The sequence below is a fragment of the Cuculus canorus genome, unplaced genomic scaffold, assembly GCF_017976375.1.
Source record: "Cuculus canorus isolate bCucCan1 unplaced genomic scaffold, bCucCan1.pri scaffold_54_arrow_ctg1, whole genome shotgun sequence".
Taxonomy (NCBI): Eukaryota; Metazoa; Chordata; class Aves; order Cuculiformes; family Cuculidae; genus Cuculus; species Cuculus canorus.
Genome location: NW_026527841.1, coordinates 200,541 through 222,907, shown reverse-complemented (window position 1 = coordinate 222,907; position 22,367 = coordinate 200,541). Strand labels below are relative to the sequence as shown.

General features: G+C 50.3%; 2 protein-coding genes across 2 annotated transcripts; one reads left to right on the top strand and one right to left on the bottom strand.

The window, feature by feature from the left end:
* Positions 1-1,081: 1,081 nt before the first annotated feature.
* LOC128850697 (pineapple eye protein-like) lies at positions 1,082-7,387 on the bottom strand. The gene is made up of 10 exons (XM_054055675.1): positions 7,340-7,387; positions 6,533-6,592; positions 3,451-3,555; positions 3,202-3,326; positions 2,955-3,117; positions 2,762-2,868; positions 2,473-2,586; positions 2,217-2,335; positions 1,511-2,038; positions 1,082-1,317 (listed from the first exon to the last, which is right to left on the bottom strand). Exons 2-10 carry the CDS (start codon positions 6,584-6,586, stop codon positions 1,082-1,084), a joined length of 1,551 nt encoding a protein of 516 aa, XP_053911650.1. The 5' UTR covers positions 6,587-6,592; positions 7,340-7,387.
* A 6,782-nt stretch (positions 7,388-14,169) lies between these two features.
* Positions 14,170-17,213, top strand: LOC128850708 (forkhead box protein J1-like). Its single transcript, XM_054055692.1, has 3 exons — positions 14,170-14,236; positions 14,825-15,385; positions 16,425-17,213. Exons 2-3 carry the CDS (start codon positions 14,882-14,884, stop codon positions 17,211-17,213), a joined length of 1,293 nt encoding a protein of 430 aa, XP_053911667.1. The 5' UTR covers positions 14,170-14,236; positions 14,825-14,881.
* The last annotated feature ends 5,154 nt before the right edge of the window (positions 17,214-22,367 follow it).

Here is a 22,367-nt window from a genome sequence, read left to right as displayed (position 1 = left end):
GGACACGTCCTAAACAGCTTTTTGGCACAGGCGCTGTGTAACTGGATTGACCAACTGGGGGGGGGGGACCGGAGTGACCGACCGGGGGGAGACCGGAGTGACCGACCGGAGTAGGGACCGGAGTGACCGACCGGAGGGACACCGGAGTGACCGACCAGGGGGAGACCGGTGTTTAGTGTTCATAGATTGTTGACATCGGTGGGGGATCTCAGACCAGCAGAGAGGGAGCTCTGATTAAGGCTTGCTCCTCTCATTCTCTTATAGTCCCTTCTGGTGTGATAACATCTCCGGTACCACTCGGCCCATCTCCTTTACTTTGGTCAGTGGCACCCGATGGTATGGGACACAGGGGATTGCTTTCTGCCAGTGCAATCTCCACCAACGTGTAGGAATCCCGAAAATCCAGGGTCGTAGATCAGGATGTTTCCGTCACAAAAACTCATAGTCTAAATCACCCAAGTGCAACATATGTAGATTCCTATTCACAAGTCTTATGAATCCTTTTGTTTTGAGGATCACCTCTGAGTCTTTGTTCTGAAATCTGTGGTGTAAATCTGATAAGGGAGGGGGTGGCCAGGTGCCAGTTTAGTCATCCTGATAGGCAAACGAGTGGCAGAGACAGAATGGCTCATTCTCCCCTACTCATCCTTGCTGCACAGGTGGGCTTTGATATGGACGCTGATGTGGAGTGGCCACCAGACCTCTACCTGGCCCCTCCCCACCCCTCGACTCAAAAAGACAGCAGCCCTCTACAGCAGCTCCAAGACAGGGAGGGATATGTCACCGGGCAGCGGGGGGGAATCGGTGTGACTGGGGAGAGATCGGTGTGACTGGGGAGTAGGAGCAGATCGGAGAGACCGGGCAGCGGGGAGAGATCAGTGTGACCGGGGAGAGGTGCGCCGGGACAGAGCCCCCCATGTGCCAGGCCAGCAGCTGTGGACGGGTGCGCGGCCGGTCCCGCATCCACATCTGTGCTGGCTGGAGGGAGTTTAGGCTCCAGCTCCCGTGTTCAGAGTGCCCCCAGCCACTCTCTGCTACCAGCCGCCTTCCCGGCCCGACTCTTGTGCTCAGGGTCTCCTTCTCACTGGGCACTCCGAGATTTCTCACGGCTTTCCAGCGCCGTGGAGAGGGGAACGGTGCCGGGGACCGAGCGCTGCGGTTCAGAGCCAGGCTCCTCGGCTGGCTCCGGCCCAGCGCTGTAGCTCGGCAGCGCCTGGGAGCTCAGGCAGCAGTCACCCCGAAGAGCGTTGTGCGCTCGTGCCGTGTCCAACCCCATGGCCGGGAGATGAGGACGGAGCTGACAAACCAGCGTGGAACCTTCTGGGACAGAGAGGAGTAGACAGCTTTATTGTGCGGCTGCAGGGCGATGGGGGCACCGGTGGGGGACGAGGGCACGGCTGGTGCCACGTTGGCGCCCAGGCCAGCTGTAGGGATTTGGGGCTCCATGTTGCAAGCAGGCGTCTCGCATCCTCATGGGCCCAGGGGGGCTGGAGCTTCTGCTGCTCTCGACTGCTGGTCTGCGGTGCCTGGGAGCCCTGGGATGGTCCCGATGCCTCCTGGCTTTCGGTGCTGGGGTTGCTGGTCTCAAGTGGTGATGTCAGAGACTGTCCCGATACTTCCTGGCTTTCCGTCCTGGGGCTGGTGGTCTCTGGTACTGTGGAGCTGTTGGGCGGCCCCAGCGCTGCCTGGCTGGAGGTGCTGCTCTCGGCGCTCGGTGCTGGCACCCGGCTGCTCTCCCGGCCCCTCCTTCGCCGAGTGTACGGAGTCTGGGCCTGACGACGCCTCCGGGTGCGCTCTCGCAGGCGGTCGGGCCCAGGGGGGCTGGAGCGGCTGCTGCCCTCAACCGCCGGGGAGCCACGGGACAGCCCGGTACCCTCAGTGCCGGGGCTGTCGGTCTGTGGTGCCTGGGAGCCCTGGGATGGTCTCGATGCCTCCTGGCTTTCAGTGCCAGTCTCGGGTGCCGGAGAGCCATGGGAAGGCCCCAATCCCGCCTGGCTGTCAGTCCTGGCTCCGGTGATCTCCGAGCTGGCGCTTGAGGCTTTCAGGGGAAGCAGGACGGTCAAGGGCGCGGTCCCACAGGCCCGGGGCAGGTTAGGCCAGAGCGGTGCCCCCAGCCCTTCTGGAGCTGAGAGGCTCTGCCGTGGCCACCCTGGGCACCCGCCGCCAGCCCTTGCCTGGCCGCCGGCCTGGGGACAGCCAGGTGCTTGGCCTCTTACCAGTGCCCAGGCCTGCACAGCCGTCGCACTCCCAGTGGGTCGTGGTGTTCCTCAAGAAGGAGCAGCGTCGGTGGGTGCCCTCAGCAGCACAGGAGCTGCACAGGAGCAGCTCCCAGCGCCTGTGGAAGAAAATGGGTTCATGGCTCTGGGGTCAAAGTGTAGTCTGACAGAGCTTTGTTCTTAGTCCTTCTGCCTCGTGGTCTTGGTGAGAGAGAGATCTAGTGCAGAGCCCCGGTGTGCAGCTTTGGCCACTTACCCGTGTTCCGCCACCTGCTCCCTGCCTCCTGGACAAAGGCACTCACTGGCATCGCAGCGGCTGTGCCTCGCGATTAGAGCCTCCATGTCTTCGCTGCTCTCTGCTGATGGACGCCTGATGGAGAAAGGAAAATCGATGAGCCCCCGCTGCTCTGGCATGAGGCAGACGCAGGGCGCCCCTGCTCCTCCTGCCCTGCACCGTTTCCACCTCCCCTGTGAAGCTGAAGCCCAGACCCACGGGACAGCACTTGCCGTCTCCTGTCCTGTCAGCCGGACAGAAGGACACCAACCTCAAGTGGACTCGGATCCCCATGACGAGCATTTCCGCGAGAAATGACTCCTCGTCTCTACACAGGGGGCAGCGGAAGGAGTAAATGTCATCCCACACAGCCTGTCCCTGCAGGAGAATCGTAAGGAGCACGAGTGAGGCCGCGGTGCCGCTGAGCAACTGCCATGCCCTGAAAGCGAGAGAACAGCTCGTACCTGGATGCAGCCCCGGTGGAACCAGGCGTGTTTGCACGCTGGGCACACCATGGTCATGTAGGACATTGTGTCCTCCACAGGGTCCAGGCAGATGACGCAGGTGGTGTTCTTCTCCGGAGCCACCCTCGCTAACTGTTCTGGGCGATGCTCCCAGCAGAAGGACCTGGCGGAAGAGGAAAGGGGTGGCTGAGGTGACAAGTGCCGGGTCCTTCCCTGGTGGCAGTGAGGAGGGAGGGAGAGGAAATACCTGTACTCGGGAAGGTACTGGTTGATGCATCCACCCTCCATGGCACAGGGGAGGTGGAAGCTGCGGTCACAGCCTGGCTCTTGGCAGGTGACGGCGGCCCCGCTCTCGCTGCAGACAAAGCATCTCTGGAAAGAGCAGAGTAACCCCTTCAGCGGCAGCCTCAGGGCCTCCACAGGCAGCCCCACAGCCCCAAGCAGGACGCAGGATGTGGCCGCTGCACACATCTCCGTGATCCTGTCAGGCTCTCACCTGCCCTGCTGCCCGCTCGACTGTACGTAGAATATCCTGAGGGAGATATCCCGCCAGTAATGCACTTTGGTTGGTCTCAGGGATAAAGAGGTCATTGGCAAAATGCTGCAGGAGAGACAAGAGGACAAGCGGGTGAGGAGAGCTCACTCTTTCCTCACTAGGCTGGAAAGGACCCACTGGATCATCAAGTCCAACCATTCCTAACAATCCCTAAACCACACCCCTCAGCATCTCATCCACTCGTCCCTCAAATACCTCCAGGGAAGGTGACTCAACCACCTCCCTGGGCAGCCTCTGCCAGTGCCCAATGACCCTTTCCATGAAAATGTTTTTCCTTATGTCCAGTCTGTTAATGGGGACATGGAGGAGGGATGGAGGGGGATGTGGGGAAAAGATGCCGGGAGGGATGCGAGGGATTTAAGAGTGATGCGCAAGACAGGGAGAGAGGGATGCGTGCGAGAGAGGGAGAGGGCGATGCAAGAGAGAGTGGGATGCAAGGTTGGGTGGGGGGGAGCACCAGAGGGGAGATGCAAGAGGGAAGCCAGAGGGATACAGTTCCTGTGATGCATGCATGTGTTTCCCGCTGCTCCTCCGGGCTAAAAGTTTTCAGGATGATTGTATGATATAAATACATAATCGTATGTTGGCACCCTGAGGATTACAGAGTTTGGTTAGATTGCATGGACGCTGGTATCCGTGTCTGTCTCCGTAAATCTCTATCTGTACAGGCTGCCTTCAAGTGCATTTCTTTTACTCTTTGGACTTTGGACCACTCTCAGTAAAGAAACGCTTCCTGATGTCCAGCCTGAACCTCATACCCTGGCGCAGCTTTGAATTGTCCCCAAGCATCCTATCCTGCACGTCCAGGAGAAGACATCAGCACTTCCCTCTCCACTTCCCACCTCTTGAGAAGCTGTAGAGAGCAATGAGGTTGCCCCTCAGCCTCCTTTTCTCCAAACTAGACAAACCCAAAGTCCTTAGCTGTTCCTCGTAGGACATTCCTTCCAGGCCTTTCGCTAGCTTTGTTGTCCTCCTCTGGATGCATTCCAGGGCCTTCACATCCTTCTTAAATCGTGGAACCCAGAATGGCACCCAGAACTCACGGTGAGGCTACACCGATGCCTCATACAGTGGGATAATCGCCTCTTTTCACCTGCTGTCAACATCAACCCTTCGTTTCTCTTCAGCAATCCTGTTCATATCCCCTTCCCCCACAGATTCTGGTTTAAACACCTCTCCGTCAGTCCCACAAGCTTACTTCCAAAGATGCATTTTCCCTATCAGGACCGGTGGATGCCACCCGGCCCCTGCACCACAACATATTCCTCTGCCTCACTTGAGAAGTACTAACTCAGCAAAGCAAGCACTAGAGTTTATCATCCCTGCTACCAAAGTCAGGGCATCAACCAACTAACAGCTAAAAAGCATGTCAAATGTAGGCCTGCCTTTTGGATGGAAAACAGCTTTTAATACAAAGACCATCACATGAGTCTGAAAATCGTCCTTCAAAACCGAACCCGAGTCACCTGACCAGTAGTTTACGAGGTTGTTGCACCACCCAGTATTAATGATACAATATTTAAAACAAAAGATCTACTTAACATCAATGAAACCAACACAGCTGTGGGGGAATCTCCATTATAACAAAAGCCTGGTATATCTCTGGCATCCTAAGCATACAAAATACCTAGAAACGCTCCCATCTCGAGTCAGATCTTTCAGGGTTGAAAGCTTGAGCACCAATCAAAAGCTTTTTCATGCTACATCACTAAAGCAGCCAGCTTGCAACCGTTGATTCGCAAAGTTCTCAAAAGCCCCCTCTACCTAAATAAAAAGAACAGATTCTCCACAACTTGCTAGGAAATACCTCCTAGCTAAGCTCAAACTTTTGCAAAGCAAGGAAATAAAATATACCCTCACCTCCTAAAGCTAGAGAGGCGAGTGCAGCGCAACTGTAGATGTGGCATATCCAGGCTTAACTTGGGTACAGCTGACCTTACCAGAGCTAGGGCAATTAGCCCGAGAAAAATAAGGGAAATCAAGCTGTGAATTCATCTCACCCCCTTTTCAGTTAGGAAAGAGAGGTACCTCTTCCTTTTAACGCACCAATGAGATCCTAAACAAGGGATGAAAATATCTGCAAGAGGGATCCAGCACATCCAGCTGCAGCAGTGACACTGCAATGGAAACAGAGCTATAATCCTACAAGTTTGGAAATTAGAAGTAACCTGGAAAGACAGAATGCAAAATACACTTAGCTTGACATACACTTTCCTAAGTCTATCTTACAGAGTCAAGTCTCCAGTTTTTATGTGAGATTAGGCCAAACATTGGTTCTCCTGAGATGAGAAACACTTAGTCTGGCAGAATTTATTCAAGCTGGAAACAGAGATATTTAAAATTACTGCAGGATTTTCCTTTCCCAACAATTAGCAAGAAATCTAAAGCAAAAACAAAGGGAAAACAAAACAAAACAAAACAAATTACAGCATGAGATAAGCATAAATACACTGTTGTTCATACAGTAACTGAAGACATTAAGTCATTAAGTCCAGAATCCTGCAATACAATTTCAAAATCATTTTTCCTATCAGAGCCACACTGTTGTTTGCCACAGGAGGGAATTCCTGGGAGACAGAGCAACTAAAACCTTCTTGGTGCATAACCTTCTGTACACCAGGAGGGTAAACACATTGGGCACAAGACACTGCCAAGATTCATTTCTAACAAAAATCACACGTTGGGCATTTACAGTAAAATCTCTTCATTTTCTGTCTAACACAAAAGGACTTCGCATGGGAATAGGAGAGAAATCCCTTCACACAGATGCAGTTCTAGCCATGAATGGCATACAAGAAAAACTGCTCAACTCAGTAAGAAAAACACCACGTCTCCAACTTGTTTGAAACCATCCCAGGCAAAATAGAATCACAGCCTCCTAATGCATCTTCCATTTTTCTGTTCCTTCAATACTTGTCAGCACTTGAAATCTATGGTAGTGGACAATCCAAACAGAGCACGTTAGGACAGTATATTAATTCTGTGGAAGAAACTTTTCTTTAAACAGGAGTATTACCTATACCTTCATCTCAGGGTCCACTGAAAAATCTGCTTTGGCTTTCAGGAGGTTTGGCATTCAGCTCTACAGAAAGAGAATAATCAGATATAAGTATTTAAGAAATAGATACGCAGAAGTCAATTATATTTTAGAAGTTTAAGAAATACATGGGCCAATTCAATTTTTGCTTGCACTGCCACACAAATTATATATACTTTGATCTTAGAAAACATGTTTCTACTTTAGTCTAGTCTCAAAAGACATAAACGGTAAAAATGAAGTATATATTTGGTCACATGACAAGGACAACGGCCATTTGACTTTACTACAGTGAAATAGTTGCATGTAAAAGGAAAATTACTCCTCAGTACCTAAAGCGCCAAGTTATTTTAAAATCTGCACCTGGAGTTCTCTTAAAATATTCACTTATTCAGCATCGTTGGAAATAATTCATAAAATGTAACTGGGCTTTTTTTTTTATCTTTGGGCTTGCAAAGCAATCAGTATTCAAAGAAGATATTATCTCCCTCATTACTTAAAGTTATTCATGTCAGAGATGAAGCACAATACAAATAAATAAGTGTTTCAGCACTTAAAACAATACGGCTTGATTTTTTAAGTAGGCACACAGCGTTTGACTTCAATATCGCTCTTAAAAACAACAAATATTTCAAGTCCTTCTATATCTAGTTATACAATTAAAGTATACTACAGCAGCTGTGAGACACAGAACTTATTTTACTGTTGAAGTCTACAAAATTGGTGGGCACAACAAACCCAGACCTCTGCCACACATTTGAGACACATTAGAAATAAAAACTGAAACCTTACCTAAAGACTCTGTCAAATAAAGATACCTGCATTCCTGGATACGACACCTTCAGAGAACTGAAAAATTCTGAAAAAATCATAAAATGGTACTAGTTTTTTTGAGAATATCGTGTAGCTCATAGCAATTTCTGCATTACATGCAAAATTTTATAGCTGAAATCCTAAGGGTATCAACCTGTTATACATACACAGTTTCTTTACTCAAGCTTATTCTTTAGTGCTTATTTATAGCGACAAGTTTTTTTCCACCGGTCAGATTTCATACTATGAGCTCTCTCTCTGGCATCCCCTGCTACTCCAGCCTAGAAAAGTACATTTCACCAAAAGCTCTGCTTTCAGAGCAAAATTAATGCTTTCACTGTATCTGAACATAATCCACGATGCAAATGGTTGAGTGAAAACAGATACGAGGGAGTAATTTCCAGCCCCTACCTCCTCCCTCCACCACCAAGTACAGCTAATGTAAGCTGGTTTGTATCTGGAAAATCTTGCAGACTAACCCATAGCTGCACATCTGGGTGCCTTCACTCGTTTTAGCCTTCTATTTTTGTAAATACAACCTCGTTAAATTATTGGTTAGAATGAACAACAAAGATTGACTCACATGCTGGGTCTAACAACGTCAACAGCAAAACTTCCACAAACTTCCACTGAAAATTCTGAGGGTTCAGATTAGCAGTAGGTTTACCTATTTCCAAACAACTTTCCTAACAAAGTTCTAAGGAAAACACTGTCAAGCCAAATCCCTTTAATATTCTGTTTGAATAAATATATATTCAGTAATACATGTTAAAATCTTCAGCTCTTTGATTCAAAGGTGTACAGAGGGCACTCTGAAATGGTAATGAAAAATCACTCTTCTTATAATTAAAAACTTCATTTTTCATAGAATTAGCAAAAAATACCTTACCGAACTTGCATCCACTTTCTAATGGGTTTTGTTATAAATACTTAATTATTCATAAGTTTTCAAGGATAGAACCTAATTCAAGCAGGTAAAGGAACAAGTGCTAATGTATCTAACACCTTTAGAATATTAAAATAATTTAAATACATTGCTATTCCAAAATACAAATTGTTTCGCAGGTGCGAACCCAGAGATCTAGCATACAATGTTTTTGTTGCTGTCAAAACAGGATAAATACATTCTTATTTAACAGCTGAAAGTGCAGGTATCGTGCAAGTTCAAAAAAAAATTAGGGGCCAAAGAGTGCTCACAACAAACAAGCGACATATATGTTATGGTCTGCTTAAATGAAGGCAGGAGGACAGAAGCGTGTCTATAGCACTGTTCCCAAAAGCGTCGCACAGAAGCCCTTGGATCCAAACAGAGCACACCTCTGCAACGACAAAGATGAGAACAATCCATGAAAGCCCCTGCCCTCCCTGACTACAAAGAGGAGCGCTTTCTTCTTCAGCTGGTCATAAAGTACTGGAAGCTAAGCATGGTAATTCAGCAATTCTCAGGATTTTCAAAGAGAGCCATGCAAATTATTTCAGGCTGTCCTCTGCTGTTACTCGGAGATCACAACTCATTTTGAAAGAAGCTGCCTCTGATAATTTTACCTTTGGTCCCCTCACTATTTTCTCATGTTTCTTGAACCTTTTCTTAACGCTGCCGAAACCAGTCAATCCCATAACTGTTTCTAATTAAATTGCTAAAGCTTAACGCTTCACTTTTTCTCTGAGCAGGTCTGTAAATCCAAATACATTAAGGAAAAAAAACAGCATAAATAACATGCAGAATTCTTACTCAGTTCTGGTCTCAGAGATGAAAAAATGAAAAAGGGAAATCGCACAAGGAACACATAAATTAAACATGCTGACTGCACTCATTCTGTGCTGCACAAAGGTGAAATTTTGCCACAGATTTGCTCATAACTTCATTAGACAGTTTAATCATTTATTTTGCATCATGAACATATTTCTAAAACATACTAGGGGTACTGATGATCGTGCAATACGATTTTAACATAAAGCACATAGAAACAATTCAGTTGTGCACACAGCTGATGATGTGACTACATCACATCACAAGCGATATCATAATTTGCTTAAAAGACTACTATCTTCCAGGTGTTCCTTACAGTATTTTTCCTACGGCTGAACTTATATCAGCTATAGTTTAAGTCTTTTCTTAAAATGGTAGTCCTACTTATGTCTCTGTAACCTGTGCTAACAATGTACATTATAGTTTGCATTTGCTCACTGGTACTGAGGAAAAAAACAGACAATTTAGAATACAGTAAAAGTGTGCTACATGAAGACATGTACCTAGATGCTTAGTTTTCCTAAAGAAAAATTATATTTAATAGCTTTCCTAGGCAAATTAAAGTGCTGCTGTTTTACTTGTTTGTAAAATTCTTTTAGTGTCACATACGATAGTGAGTTCAGTAGCAGTAAGGGTCCAAAAGCCCAGACACATATTGACTAATCCCTGCAACGCCGCAAGGAGTATTGTTACTTGCCTCCATGAGTAGCTGCAAGCATAGGATTTCAATGAATTTCGGAAGCATACCACTTACAGAGGGGGAAAGGAAAGCTGATTTTTGCTGTTAAAGTCCTTGTTTGCAGAAGCATTTGTAATTCTGCTCGCATTTTTGAGGTATATAGCTGGGAGCTTTACCTGTGTAAGAGAAATCTTAACGTAATAAAAGGAGCTACGATCAAATAATAAAAGGAGCGAGGATCTAAAGAAGTGAAGGCCCCCAAAGTCTTCAAATTTTACTATCTTATCGACATCATTTTCATAAGTAAGAGCAGAGGAGTAGAAAGGAACAGCAAAAGATAAAGCAGCACCTTAGTTACTTATTCTCAATCAGGTCAGCTGTTTGTTCAGTATGTCAAGGATGCAGATGTTCTCTCCACAAGCTTTTATCTCACAGTATGCTTCTACCCAAAGTTAAGCTTCCAATTCAAACTCATCCATTGCAGCCTCCCAGCTTGGCTCATTCCTCCATAGGCAGTGTATGAAAACATCCTTGTCTTACTAAAGGCAGGGGGACCAGAAATTAATTGCCACCTCATTTCCTATATTTTTTTTTTCCATAAAAAGCATAAAGCATCCCACATAATAAGAAAATAGTTGTGGTACATGAATTAGAGGTTTGAAACTCAAACAAAGAAAGAAATCTTGTGGAAACCTACAATACAAAAGTGTATTTTATCCTCTGTCACTTGCTAATGACAGATAAAGAAACTCAGTGTTGACTGAAAGACAGAGAAGAACACACCTGGGAAGCCAGTGAAATGACATCACAAACTCTAGGACTGAAAGTTGTAAAACTGAATGTAATGGAGAAACATTAGTAACACATTACCAAAGCTGTTTATTTTAACTTTGATCAAAATTAACAGCTGCTGAACAGTCAACTTACTTCCCTCTAAAACAAAAGCATTAAATTAAATATCCCAAGCAATTCTCAGATATCTTTTACTAGTAGCTGCTAAGAAATAATGAGCCTAAAGAAAAACCAAAAAGAAAAAAAGAGGAAAAAAGACTATTTACAGCTATTTAAAGACTATTTATAGCTTACTTCATTGCATGAAGTGTGGAAAAGAAAGCACAGACTTTGCCAAGCTTATTAACCAGTTTTTATGTGTTAGACTAAAACAGCCTTTTAATTTGAACCTCCACACTATTTGGCCATTTTCTCTTTTAAACATCTGCCTGGGCTGGCAGTCCATCGCTTTGCCATGAGCACAAAGACTAAATCCTTCATGCACTAACACATCTTTGCTGCTTTGCAAAATTCCCAGGAGAACAAGAATTATCCCTGTGATTAAGGCATTAGGGAGCAACTACAGTATATATCCCAAGGCACGGAGAACCATGCAGTGGTTCCCTGATCTCCACGCCTCTGTGCAGACACAACTATAATATAAGGAACGGTGCAGACTCTAATGCTTCAAAGGAAACTGGCATAAAGCTCAAGAGCAAGGGCCCACTCGGGAACACTGTATTCCAAACTGAGTACAAGAGGCACCCTTAGAGGTTGAAATGTTCTTGCACTTGTCCGTAAGGATGCTCTTTGGGCTCTGTCTCCACAGCTGCATCTCACATCTCTCTCCTCAGCAACTGCTTAGTCAGAATGGACTGAAAAACGTGTTCAATACATTCAGTCTCAATACTTGAGGTACTTTGCTACTGCTGCTGCAGTATCATCACTTAGTCAAACAAATAAATTGAATATTCCTTGGAAATTTGCCTATGGTATATTGCAACACATCTCTTAACATTTCAACATACACGAGGCAAGGCGAGAAAACTAAAATCAAGACTGCAAGGGCTAGATCCATCATCTCCCTTGAAGACTCTTCAGAAACGTACTCTTAAAGCACAGGACAGAAACTTACTATAAAAGGAGATACAAGAAATACCCGGGGAAGAAGCAACATGTGATGTTTCAAGATATACCAGATGCTTTTCAGGGAACAAGAAAAGGTACCATGTAGGGCAGCCATTTCAGAGTTGGTGGTGTGGAGGTAAAGCTAAAGCTAGAGGCACGGAATCTGCCTTCTCAGGCACCTAATCTTAAAGAGAAAGTTTTGGTAGATTTAGTACCGTAGACAAAGTTCAACTTCATCTTCTAGAAGACAAGTATAAATTAAATACCAGGGCCTCGGCAGATTTGTTATCTGATCTGAGTATATAACATATATTCATTTTGAGTTTGGTGATAAATAAAAGACATGAGAACTTCCATTCACGTGACTGTATGAAACTGCGTCTTGTTCAAACTCCATACAAACAGAAATGGACCTCAGCCTCCCTTTACCAGTCACCCCACATGGACTTCAATTACACAGTTCTTAAAGTTAAATTTGACTCTTGGAGTACTTCTTACTTGCTAACTGAAACATAAAAACTGCTTCTGGAATATGGAAACTTGAGTGGACTCCTCCACTAGTCCAGCTAGAAGTGTCTGCCCAAGCTCTACAAAGCATCGTCACAAAACTACACATATTCCTGAGTTGTACATACACACGACAGACTGCAAGGGTGTCTTGACAAAGTGACCTCTTCCATCACATTTCCAGTGGCTCATTTTTTTCCCATAGGTTAATTTCAAAAATCCACAGGATTTTTTTTGTAGTATCTACAAGCACTTTCTACCACCACACTCAAGCAAAGCCAAAGAAAACAAAGGAAAAACAAACAAGCGAGGCATACACTCACCAGGTCTGCCTCCTTGTCTTGCCAGCCTGACAGAAGCTGAATCAGCCTCTGACCCTGCAGCACCAGAGGGCACTTTGTGGGAAGGTTTTGCAGGGTTGACGAGACCTGGTATCTGTTGGAGGAATCGTGCTTTTCCAGGTTATCAGCTTCTCTTGTTGTTTCAGTGGCCTGTGGCGTTACCCTCCTAAAAGAATGGAAAAGAAAATGGTTATGGTAACAGTTAACTGCCAGCATCCTTTTTTCAGGCAACAAATCAAACCCACATGAAACTCGAGCAAGACACTGGATTTCAGTCTGGGGACACAAGGCCAGGTTTGCTTCTTCGGGGGGATACGGTGCACACGGCTCCCAGAGGATCAGGTGCAACGAGGGAACACCTTGGTTTCAGTTCTGAAACAGCATTCAAGTTTTTAGGTAAAGTCTTCAATCCAGGGGATTGTATACCTTCATGCAGAAAATGACTTCCAAAGGCACCAAGAGCAGCAAGAGGCACAGAAGAGAGTAGGAAACACTTCAGCCTTTCGTTTCCTTTCCTCCTCACCCATTCACAAAAGCAAAGACAGTGCCTGTCAGGGTGCAGGTGCCCCTTTTGTGCAGGTCTTGATTCGTAAAGCAAATAAACCGAATCCCCAAACCACCCACCTCTCCAGAGAAAAAACGCCCAACACCTCACATCCCGATCCATTCCTTTCTCAATTGCTACTGAGCAAACCCAAATCCTTGTTAATGGGAAGATGGAGTGGCAGAGAAACCAACCAAACAAAACAGAGTGAAAAATGACTACAGGGAAGGAGCACAGGACACTCACTGCAGTGACTGCAGGCGCAGCAAATGCTGTTCCGTAGGTGAAAGCGAAGCACTTTGGGGCAGCGCAGCCTCTGGACAGAGGGCGTGGTCTCTGGGAAGAGTGGGAGGCCTCCAGGTAGGGGCGTGGCCTTCAGCCTCAGGGGGCGTGGCTTCCTGTACCCGGGAGGGGAGGCTTCCATTCAGGGAGGGGCTTCCAGTCCTGCAGGGGCGTGGCTACTGCTCCCAGAAGGCGTGGCTTCCTGCACCAGGGGCAGTTACTTCCTGTCTCAGGGGCTCGGCCTTGTGGCACATGGGGCGTGGCTGCTGCACCTGGGAGGGCGTGGCTTCATGCTACAATGGGCGGGGCCTCCCTTTCCTGGGGGTGTGGCCTCCTTCACCCTGTCATGTGGGGGGGCGGCCGCCCAGCTCTTCCCTGCCATGGGCGTGGCTTCCCAACAGTGGGGGCGTGGTCTCCAGACCCCAAGGGCATCTCTCTCACCTTGGGGGGTTCGTCCTCCCAGATGGGACGTTGCAACCAGACTCGGGCAATGTGGCTTCTTGTCTGGGGGCGTGGCCTAGCTTCACCTTGGGGCGTGGATCGCAACCCCCAGGGGGCGTGGCTTACTACACCAAAGGGTGGGGCCTCATTGCACTCAGGGGCGTGGTCCCTTAACTGCTGTCTCTGGGGGTGTGGCCTCTCATCAGGGGGCGTGGTCTCTCAGCAGTGGGGGCGTGGTTTCTCAGCTCTGGGGGTGATCTGGTGGGGGCGGGGCAGGGGGGTCTGCTGGCCCCGCCCCCCACTGACTGTTGGGCGCAGCATCATTCCAACGCAGTGACCTCCAGCCCCAACTGCCCCGCACAGCCCGAGCAGAGCTCCTCGGCCCCGCACGGCCTCGGCGCGCTCGCTCCTTGCCACACACGCAGGATTGCAGGTCTGTAGCCCAGCAGGGAAGCCAGACACTGCCTCCCCAGCCTGGCAGGAACCCAAGGATGAACCCGCAGCTCGCTCTGCGCCAGGGTGTGCCTGGGCTGGGGCTGCGCGGTCCCCCAACGGGTTGTGTTGGGGTGCCAGGAGCAGGGAGGAGTGGGAAGAGCCGGGAATAGAGGGAAGCTGGAAGCAGGGGGAGCTTTAAGACATTTTGTCCAGGTCTCTGATCTTGAGATTTTGTCCTGCTTGGCAACGTGTGGGAGAAACACTCCTGCTGTTTGGGATGGCAGGGCTGGATTTTGGTTGCATAAGGGTGGGGGTTTTGTTGTTGTTTTATGGATTAATTTCTTTGTCCAAGCCTTGCTGGGCCCACGAGGGTTTGGGTGACGCTGGAATGTGTGGGTTTGAGTGAATTTTCCCAAGGTTCAGGGCTGCTAAAGCCCCCAGGGGAGGTGTCACAGCTCTGGGGCGCAGCAGCCCAGGGACGGATCTCACTCAGCGGCACGGGGAGCACCCAGTCCCAGCCGAGCTCGCGTGCCAGAGAGCGGCTGCCCCTCAGGGAGCCTCATCCCTCTCCTTGTTGTCATTGCAGGATCTGCCCCATCCCTTCTCTCTGATTCACATACACCATCTCACATGTCGGTGAGGCATGGCTGAAGGGCGGCTGAGCCACGAGCAGGCAGGGAAGGACAGAGGGCAGGAGGGCATCGTGAGGGAATTGCCCCACAAGGACGACAGCGTGCCCAACCTGACGTGGCTGCTGGACTTCTCCATCCCCAGCGCCAGCACGGGCAACTCCTCCTGCTGCCCCAGCGGCCCGGACCTTCACAACTGTCAGGGCATGCCCAGCTTTGCCGTGCCGTGCTCACCCCTGGGCACTGACCCAGCGTGCGTGGGAACACCCCACACTCCCTGTGTGCCCGTCTCCTCCTCTACCTCCAAGACAGAGCACCACATTGGGACCATGCACGCTCAGCTGACAGAGAGCATTGACTATAAGAGCAACCCCTACGTCAAGCCACCCTACTCCTACGCCGCCCTCATCTGCATGGCGATGGAAGCCAGCGAGGAGCCCCACATCACCCTCTCCGCCATCTACAAGTGGATTTCTGACAACTTTGGCTACTTCCGTCAAGCTGATCCTGCGTGGAAGGTAATACATTTGGAGACCTCTTGCCCTGTCCCCTCTCCCCTTTTTTGTTGGGAAGGGCCTTTCACAGCCTCCATCATGTAAGAGAGGGCCCAGGGTCATTTCTGGAGCGGGAGGGTCCCACTGGGCTGTTGGTCCCTGTGTCTCCTCTTGGCTCTGGAGTGGAGGTGTCTCTGTCTCCCACTTCATCTTTCTGGAGTTCTCGTGGGGTCCACGTTGAGCGACTGTGGGTACTGAGGACCAGGGGTAGGAGAGGGATGGAGAGGGTCTGCAAGGAGATGCTACTTGTTGGACATATCTCTCCTTGGGGAGGTTCAGAGCAGGGACGCTGCTGCATTTCCCATGTCTGTGCTGGGAAACTTGTGGGAGGGACTCTATGGGAAAAGCTGTGTGCCGGTGTGTTGGCTTTCTCTTGCAAACTCATGGCTGGATAATCACCACACTTTGAATTCAATGTGTTTATAAAAGAAAGGAAGAAAGTTTTCAGTCCCTCTCTGCAGAGATGCCGGAAGTATGTGAGGTTGTTGCAGGGAGGAATGATTAATACTTTAACCCACCAGGAAATGTAAGTGAATAAGCACTTTTCTTTCTTTTCCTTCCCCCACCGTATTCCCTCCGCCTCATTGCAGAGTGGCTGATGAGGATGCAGTGCTTTTACAGCGAGTTTCTCTTGACCAGAAGGCACCTCTGGGGATACACGGGGCAAGGATGGGACAGCCCCTGTGTCTCTGCAGTTTTGCCCATCGGGTTTGTATCAGCCTGGCTGCAGGGAGACACGGTGCCTGTATTTTAGCAAACTGTTTTCCCCTCAACAATAACAGCGGGCACAGATGAAGAGGGGGAAGCAAGAGGGCCCCGATGATGGTGTCCACCATGGTGCTGCCACGTGTTGCCACTGTAAATGGGGCCGTGGCCACATGGGTGTAAAGACCCTCCTCTTCCTCCTTGCTGCAAATGTGCTTTTCCACCAGCTTCCCCACGCAGACAGGTGCTGTGCCAGCAGACAAGTGTTACACCTTGTTTTTTTCTCTTTTTGGTCTAGAACTCCATCCGGCACAACCTCTCCTCAAACAAGTGCTTCATCAAGGTGCCTCGGGAGAAAGGCAAGCCAGGGAGAGGTGGCTTTTGGAAGCTTGACCTGCAATACACTGACCGGCTCAAGAGCGGTGCCTTCAAAAAGCAGAGGATGCACCCAGTGCAGATCCACTCAGCCTCCACCGAGAAAGCCCAGCAAGAAGCACAGGTTGACGCCTCCCCGGCCACTTCGGGCTGTGCCTCCAAAAAAGTCTTCTCTGTCAGCATGGAGTCACAGCAGCTGCTGGAAGAGTTTGAAGAATTTATCAAGAACCAGAACCGGAAGGCAGTGGATGTCAAAGCAGGGCTCAAGCGCAAGCAGCCCTTGCCCAAGCAAATGGCCAAGGTGTGTCGGCTCTCCAGCTGTGCCTTGCTGACCCAGGAGGAGCAGACCCAGCTGGGATCCCTGAAAGGGGACTTGGACATGGACCTCCACTTGAACAGGGAGTTCTCCACTTCTGGGGATCTGGAGGTCACACCTCCAGTCAGCCCCAAAAAGCGCAACCCTGAAGTGATGGTACATGGGCAACACGTTGACTGTCCCCAGGGGCTGGAGCAGGTCCTTGATGAGTCCAACCAGAACGACCTGAGTTTGGATGAAAGCTGCATGGCCGCTTCCTTCCTGCAGCATCTCTTTGATGAAGGGACAAGCGATTCCCTTTGCAATGCTGTCAATGTGGAGCAGTTGTTTGACATCAACGATATATCTGTACCAGCAGATGGAAGCGACTGGAGCAGCCTTGCGTCCCTCTTGTGAGAGGCCAGTCACCCTTCAGAGCCCACACATGCTTTGACAGGATGCTTCCCCGACGCTGCTGGGACTTACAAGAGCTGGATTCTGCCCCTTTTAGGACCCTTAACGTGATAAGTAGTATTTATGGAGAGCAGTTGTAGTGTATGAATCAGTAAAGAAGCATTAAAACAATCCCATTACTCTTGGTGTAATTTGCACTCCAATGTGGGGAGATGTTGGGGTGTGGAGGTGGGAGCCCAAGTTCTGCGTTCCCCTCCCCCCACCCAGTAAAGCACGGTGTGAGCCCTGAACTGACACCTTCAGCTCCTGCGAGCAACAGAGCCGGGCCTGGGGCTGCTGCTTTATCCGGGTGCGGCAACTGAAGTCCCCTGGGATGGCAGCGTACGGCTGGGGACATTGTCTCAGGGCGAGGGAATGAGGGGAAAACTGATGCACAAAGCACCACCTGCGTGACAACGGTCAGACGCTCTCTGTGGCACAAGGGTGGCTGTGCCCCGAGGCCTGGGAGCTGCTCCCAGCCCCTGGAGCATCCTTCCCTGTCCCTGCGGGCAGCTCTGGGGGTGACACGGTGTGAGTGCCCGACTCTGTCCCTCTGCTGATGTCACGCACCCACCCGTCCTTGTACAAGCCCTTAGAAACACAAAGCGGCTTCAGAGCCCTCCAGGCTACAGGACAGCGAGTGGAGCTGTGCATAAGCTGCAGGAATAGCTGAAGCCTCACGTGTCCAATGGCACTGAGGAGCCGCTGGGCTCTGCCAAGGCCGGGAAGAAAAGCAGCGGACGCTCGGCTGCCGGTGCATGCAGGGAGGAGGTGGTGGGTCAGGGCACAGCAGGCTTGGGAATCACCCAGGGAGGGCAGGTTGGCTCAGGATGCAGGGATGTGTGCGAGGCTGGCTGGGGCCAGGCTGTGCATTCCTCTCGAGGTGGGCCGAGAGCAATGGGGAGAGACCAAGGAGAGCAGTGATGGGCAACTCCCCTTCGTCTGAGCCCTGCCCGGGAACTGCATTACCAGGAGCCTCCAGAATGTACTGCCCACAAAAGCCCTGTCCTGGGCAATCCTAGAGCCGTTGCAGTCACTAAAGCTTGCTTGGGAACTCTCCAAGGGCTCTACCTTGTCTGCTGTCCAGGGCAGGGCTTCTCCGGCATCTGGAGCAGATGTTTGTCCTGACAGTTTGGCTGTTTCCCTGGAAGAAGCTCTACAAGGACAGCAGAATCCTACAGCTCCTAAGCAGGCTCACATTGATATTTAAGAACTGCTCAGGAAAGATTTTGAGGGCTTCCATCCAATAAACAACTCCTTGTGGGAGAATGCTGCCCAGGTATTTTACACTTGTCTTAGGGAGCATGACATGGGTGGAGAAGCCCGATGGCCCTTCAGAGCAGAGGCCAACAGCAAGGGGTGGGTGTCAGCTGCGTGAGATTCTTTGGTTACTCATAAAGTATCATTAGATTTTACCAAACAACTTTGTTTATAAACACAGCATCCCACATGTCTTTTACTACGATTGCTAGGAAACAGAGTGGAGCCCACAGGGAGCCTTGTCCAGGCGAAGTGTTTCTTTCCCCGAGTAAAGGCAAAAAGGTGTGAGAGCCTGGATGAAGAGATGCACTGGTTCGAGGAAGAAATATTTGTCCAAAATGTATTAGGCAACAGTAATCCTATCCTCCAATAGAGAGGTTTAAGACTGGGTCTGCTGGGTGTGGCGGCACACCCTGCGCCCCAGAAGCTCCTGTCAGGCTGCTGCCCAAGCCCTGCAGGGACCCACGGGACCCTCCAATGTCTCCTCCTTATCCTCCTTCAGGGTCTGAGATTCTGTCAGGGATGTTCTGTCCTGTTCAGAGCAAGAGTGTGATCTGTGGCAGTGGAAGGGCCTCCTCTTCAGTCATGAGGTTCGGAAAGGACCCCCTTGCTTCCTAAGCCCCTTCTTAAAGAGGAGGCTGGGTGCGGCTGGGTCCAGTTTGGTCTCAGCCTTATGAATTGGTTTATGTTGAAGTGTTCTGTTACCCATCTGCTCATGGGGTCATGAGCGGACCTGGAGGGGTGGATGGTCACACTGGGAGTATCGCAGCCTCCAATCAAAGATCAAACAGCAGCCCAATTGCAGGCTGCTGCAAAGGCAGACACGAGACAGAAAAGTGTTAACCCAGACTAGACCGTGGCTTGGTTTCTGTGCCTGACCCACACTTTACTGGTCTCTCGGGCATAAAGTTCATAACCCCACAGTCGGGATGCAGCAAGAGCAGCCAGCTAGGACTTGCTGTCAGGTTTCCGGAGCCAATCTATCAGATCTCATCACCCAAAGGTGTCAGGGGACATGTGCTTCCCAGCCAGAAGCAGCATAAAGCACATCAGCTTTGACCCTCTTCCAGGTGGGAAACGGACAAAGACATTTCTCCACCATCATGCAAGCCATTTCAAACAGAAACAGCGGATTCCATCTGCACTGAGAGTGAGAGCCATTCAGAAGGAAGCAAGTCCTCTTCAGGCTCCAGCGATCACACATCCTGGTTCCTTCAGACTGGAGCAGTGAAACGGAGCGTGTCTGTTGTCTCCATGATCTCCCTGCATGCAAACGGGTGTCAGATCTTGTGAGGCTCAGCACGGGTGCACAGAACCCCCCTGGCAAGGGATGGGATGCTGTGAGCACCTCTTCTCTGCAGCCTTCGTGACGTGCCCTGGAGAGACAGGAGCCATCTGCAAGTGATGGGAGAGGCTATTGAGCAGACAGGCTCTTCATCAGGCATAATGCCCATGTCCCAGCTGCTCCCACTGGACAGGGTTTAGCACCATGGGTGGCTTTCCGTGTGAATGTTCATGGGATGCCCATCTCCGTGGTGTGTGCGTGAGGGTTCCCAAACCTGAGGAGATCCCATCTGCTGTGTGCTGGGAAGCCACGCCCCCCGGGCTGGGAGACCACGCCCCAAGTGTTGTGAGACCATGCCCCCCAGTAGGAGGCCACACCCCATCTGGGCTGTCACACCCCTGGAGGGGTTGGAGCCCACACCCACCCATGGGGAAGCCACGCCCACTGCAGATAATGAGTGGAAGGCCACGGCCCCACGTGACTGGTGTCAGAGACCACGCCCCCCAGAGCAAAGAGATCACACCCCCAGCTGTGAAAAACCACGCCCCCACCATTGAGAGACCACGCCCCCTGATGAGAGGCCACACCCCCACCACGAGTCCAGGGCTAAGAAATCACGCCCCGAGGAGATCTCACCTGCTGTTTGATAGGAAGCCATGCCCATGGGCTGGGAGGCCATGCCCCAGTAAGAGACCACGCCCCCTTGGGGCACACCCGTGGAGGGGTTGGAGCCCATGCCCCACCATAGATAAGGAGTGGTAGGCCACACCCCCACACGACAGGGAACGAGAGACCACGCCCCCCGGATCGAGGAGATCACACCCCCAGAATTTACAAACCATGTCGCCGCTGTTGAGAGACCACGCCCCAATGAGAGGCCACCCCCCATGAGACATCAGTTTAAAGACCACGTCCCCGAGTACAAGGAGGCCCCGCCCCTGGTACTGGAAGCCACACTTCCTGGGGTTGGGATAAACTCCTGAGATGGCTGCTAGATCACACCCCTAGAAAAAAAGCCACTTTGCCTGAGACTGGTAGCCACGCCCCTTGTCGGGAGGCCACGCCCCCAGGACTGAGAGGGGATGTTCTTTGAATCTGGAGGCCACGCCCCCTCTGCTGGGAAACCACGCCCATGGCAGGGAAGAGTTGGGTGGCCATGCCCCCACACGACAGGGTGAAGGAGGCCACGCCCCTGATGGCAGGGAGGCCCCTCCCTGTTGTGCTAGAAGCCACGCCCTCCCGCGTGAAGGAGCAACGCCCCAGTGTGCTGCAAGGGCACGCAACCTGAGATGGGAAGTAACAGTCCCTGGTGCAGGAAGCCACGCCCCTGCAGGACTGGAAGCCCCTCCCTGACTGGAAGTCACGCCCCCATGTGCTGGAAGCCTCCCTTCCAGGGTACCAGAAGCCACGCCCCCTGAGGCTGAAGGCCACGCCCCATCCCTGGAGGCCTCCCACTCTTCCCAGAGACCACGCCCTCTCTCCAGAGTCTGCGCTGCCCCAAAGTGCTTCGCTTTCACCTACGGAACAGCATTTGCTGCGCCTGCAGTCACTGCAGTGAGTGTCCTGTGCTCCTTCCCTGTAGTCATTTTTCACTCTGTTTTGTTTGGTTGGTTTCTCTGCCACTCCATCTTCCCATTAACAAGGATTTGGGTTTGCTCAGTAGCAATTGAGAAAGGAATGGATCGGGAGGTGGGGTGTTGGGCGTTTTTTCTCTGGAGAGGTGGGTGGTTTGGGGATTCGGTTTATTTGCTTTACGAATCAAGACCTGCACAAAAGGGGCACCTGCACCCTGACAGGCACTGTCTTTGCTTTTGTTAATGGGTGAGGAGGAAAGGAAACGAAAGGCTGAAGTGTTTCCTACTCTCTTCTGTGCCTCTTGCTGCTCTTGGTGTCTTTAGAAGTCATTTTCTGCGTGAAGGTATACAATCCCCTGGACTGAAGGCTTTACCTAAAAACTTGAATGCTGTTTCAGAACTGAAACCAAGGTGTTCCCTCGTTGCACCTGATCCTCTGGGAGCTGTGTGCACCGTGTCCCCCCGAAGAAGCAAGCCTGGCCTTGTGTCCCCAGACTGAAATCCAGTGTCTTGCTTGAGTTTCCTGTGGGTTTGATTTGTTGCCTGAAAGAAGGATGCTGGCAGTTAACTGTTACCATAACCATTTTCTTTTCCATTCTTTTAGGAGGGTAACGCCACAGGCCACTGAAACAACAAGAGAAGCTGATAACCTGGAAAAGCACGATTCCTCCAACAGATACCAGGTGTCGTCAACCCTGCAAAACCTTCCCACAAAGTGCCCTCTGGTGCTGCAGGGTCAGAGGCTGATTCAGCTTCTGTCAGGCTGGCAAGACAAGGAGGCAGACCTGGTGAGTGTATGCCTCGCTTGTTTGTTTTTCCTTTGTTTTCTTTGGCTTTGCTTGAGTGTGGTGGTAGAAAGTGATTGTAGATACTACAAAAAAATCCTGTGGAGTTTTGAAATTAACCTATGGAAAAAAAATGAGCCTTTGAAAGTGTGATGGAAGAGGTCACTTTGTAAAGACACCCTTGCAGTCTGTCGTGTGTACGTACAACTCAGCA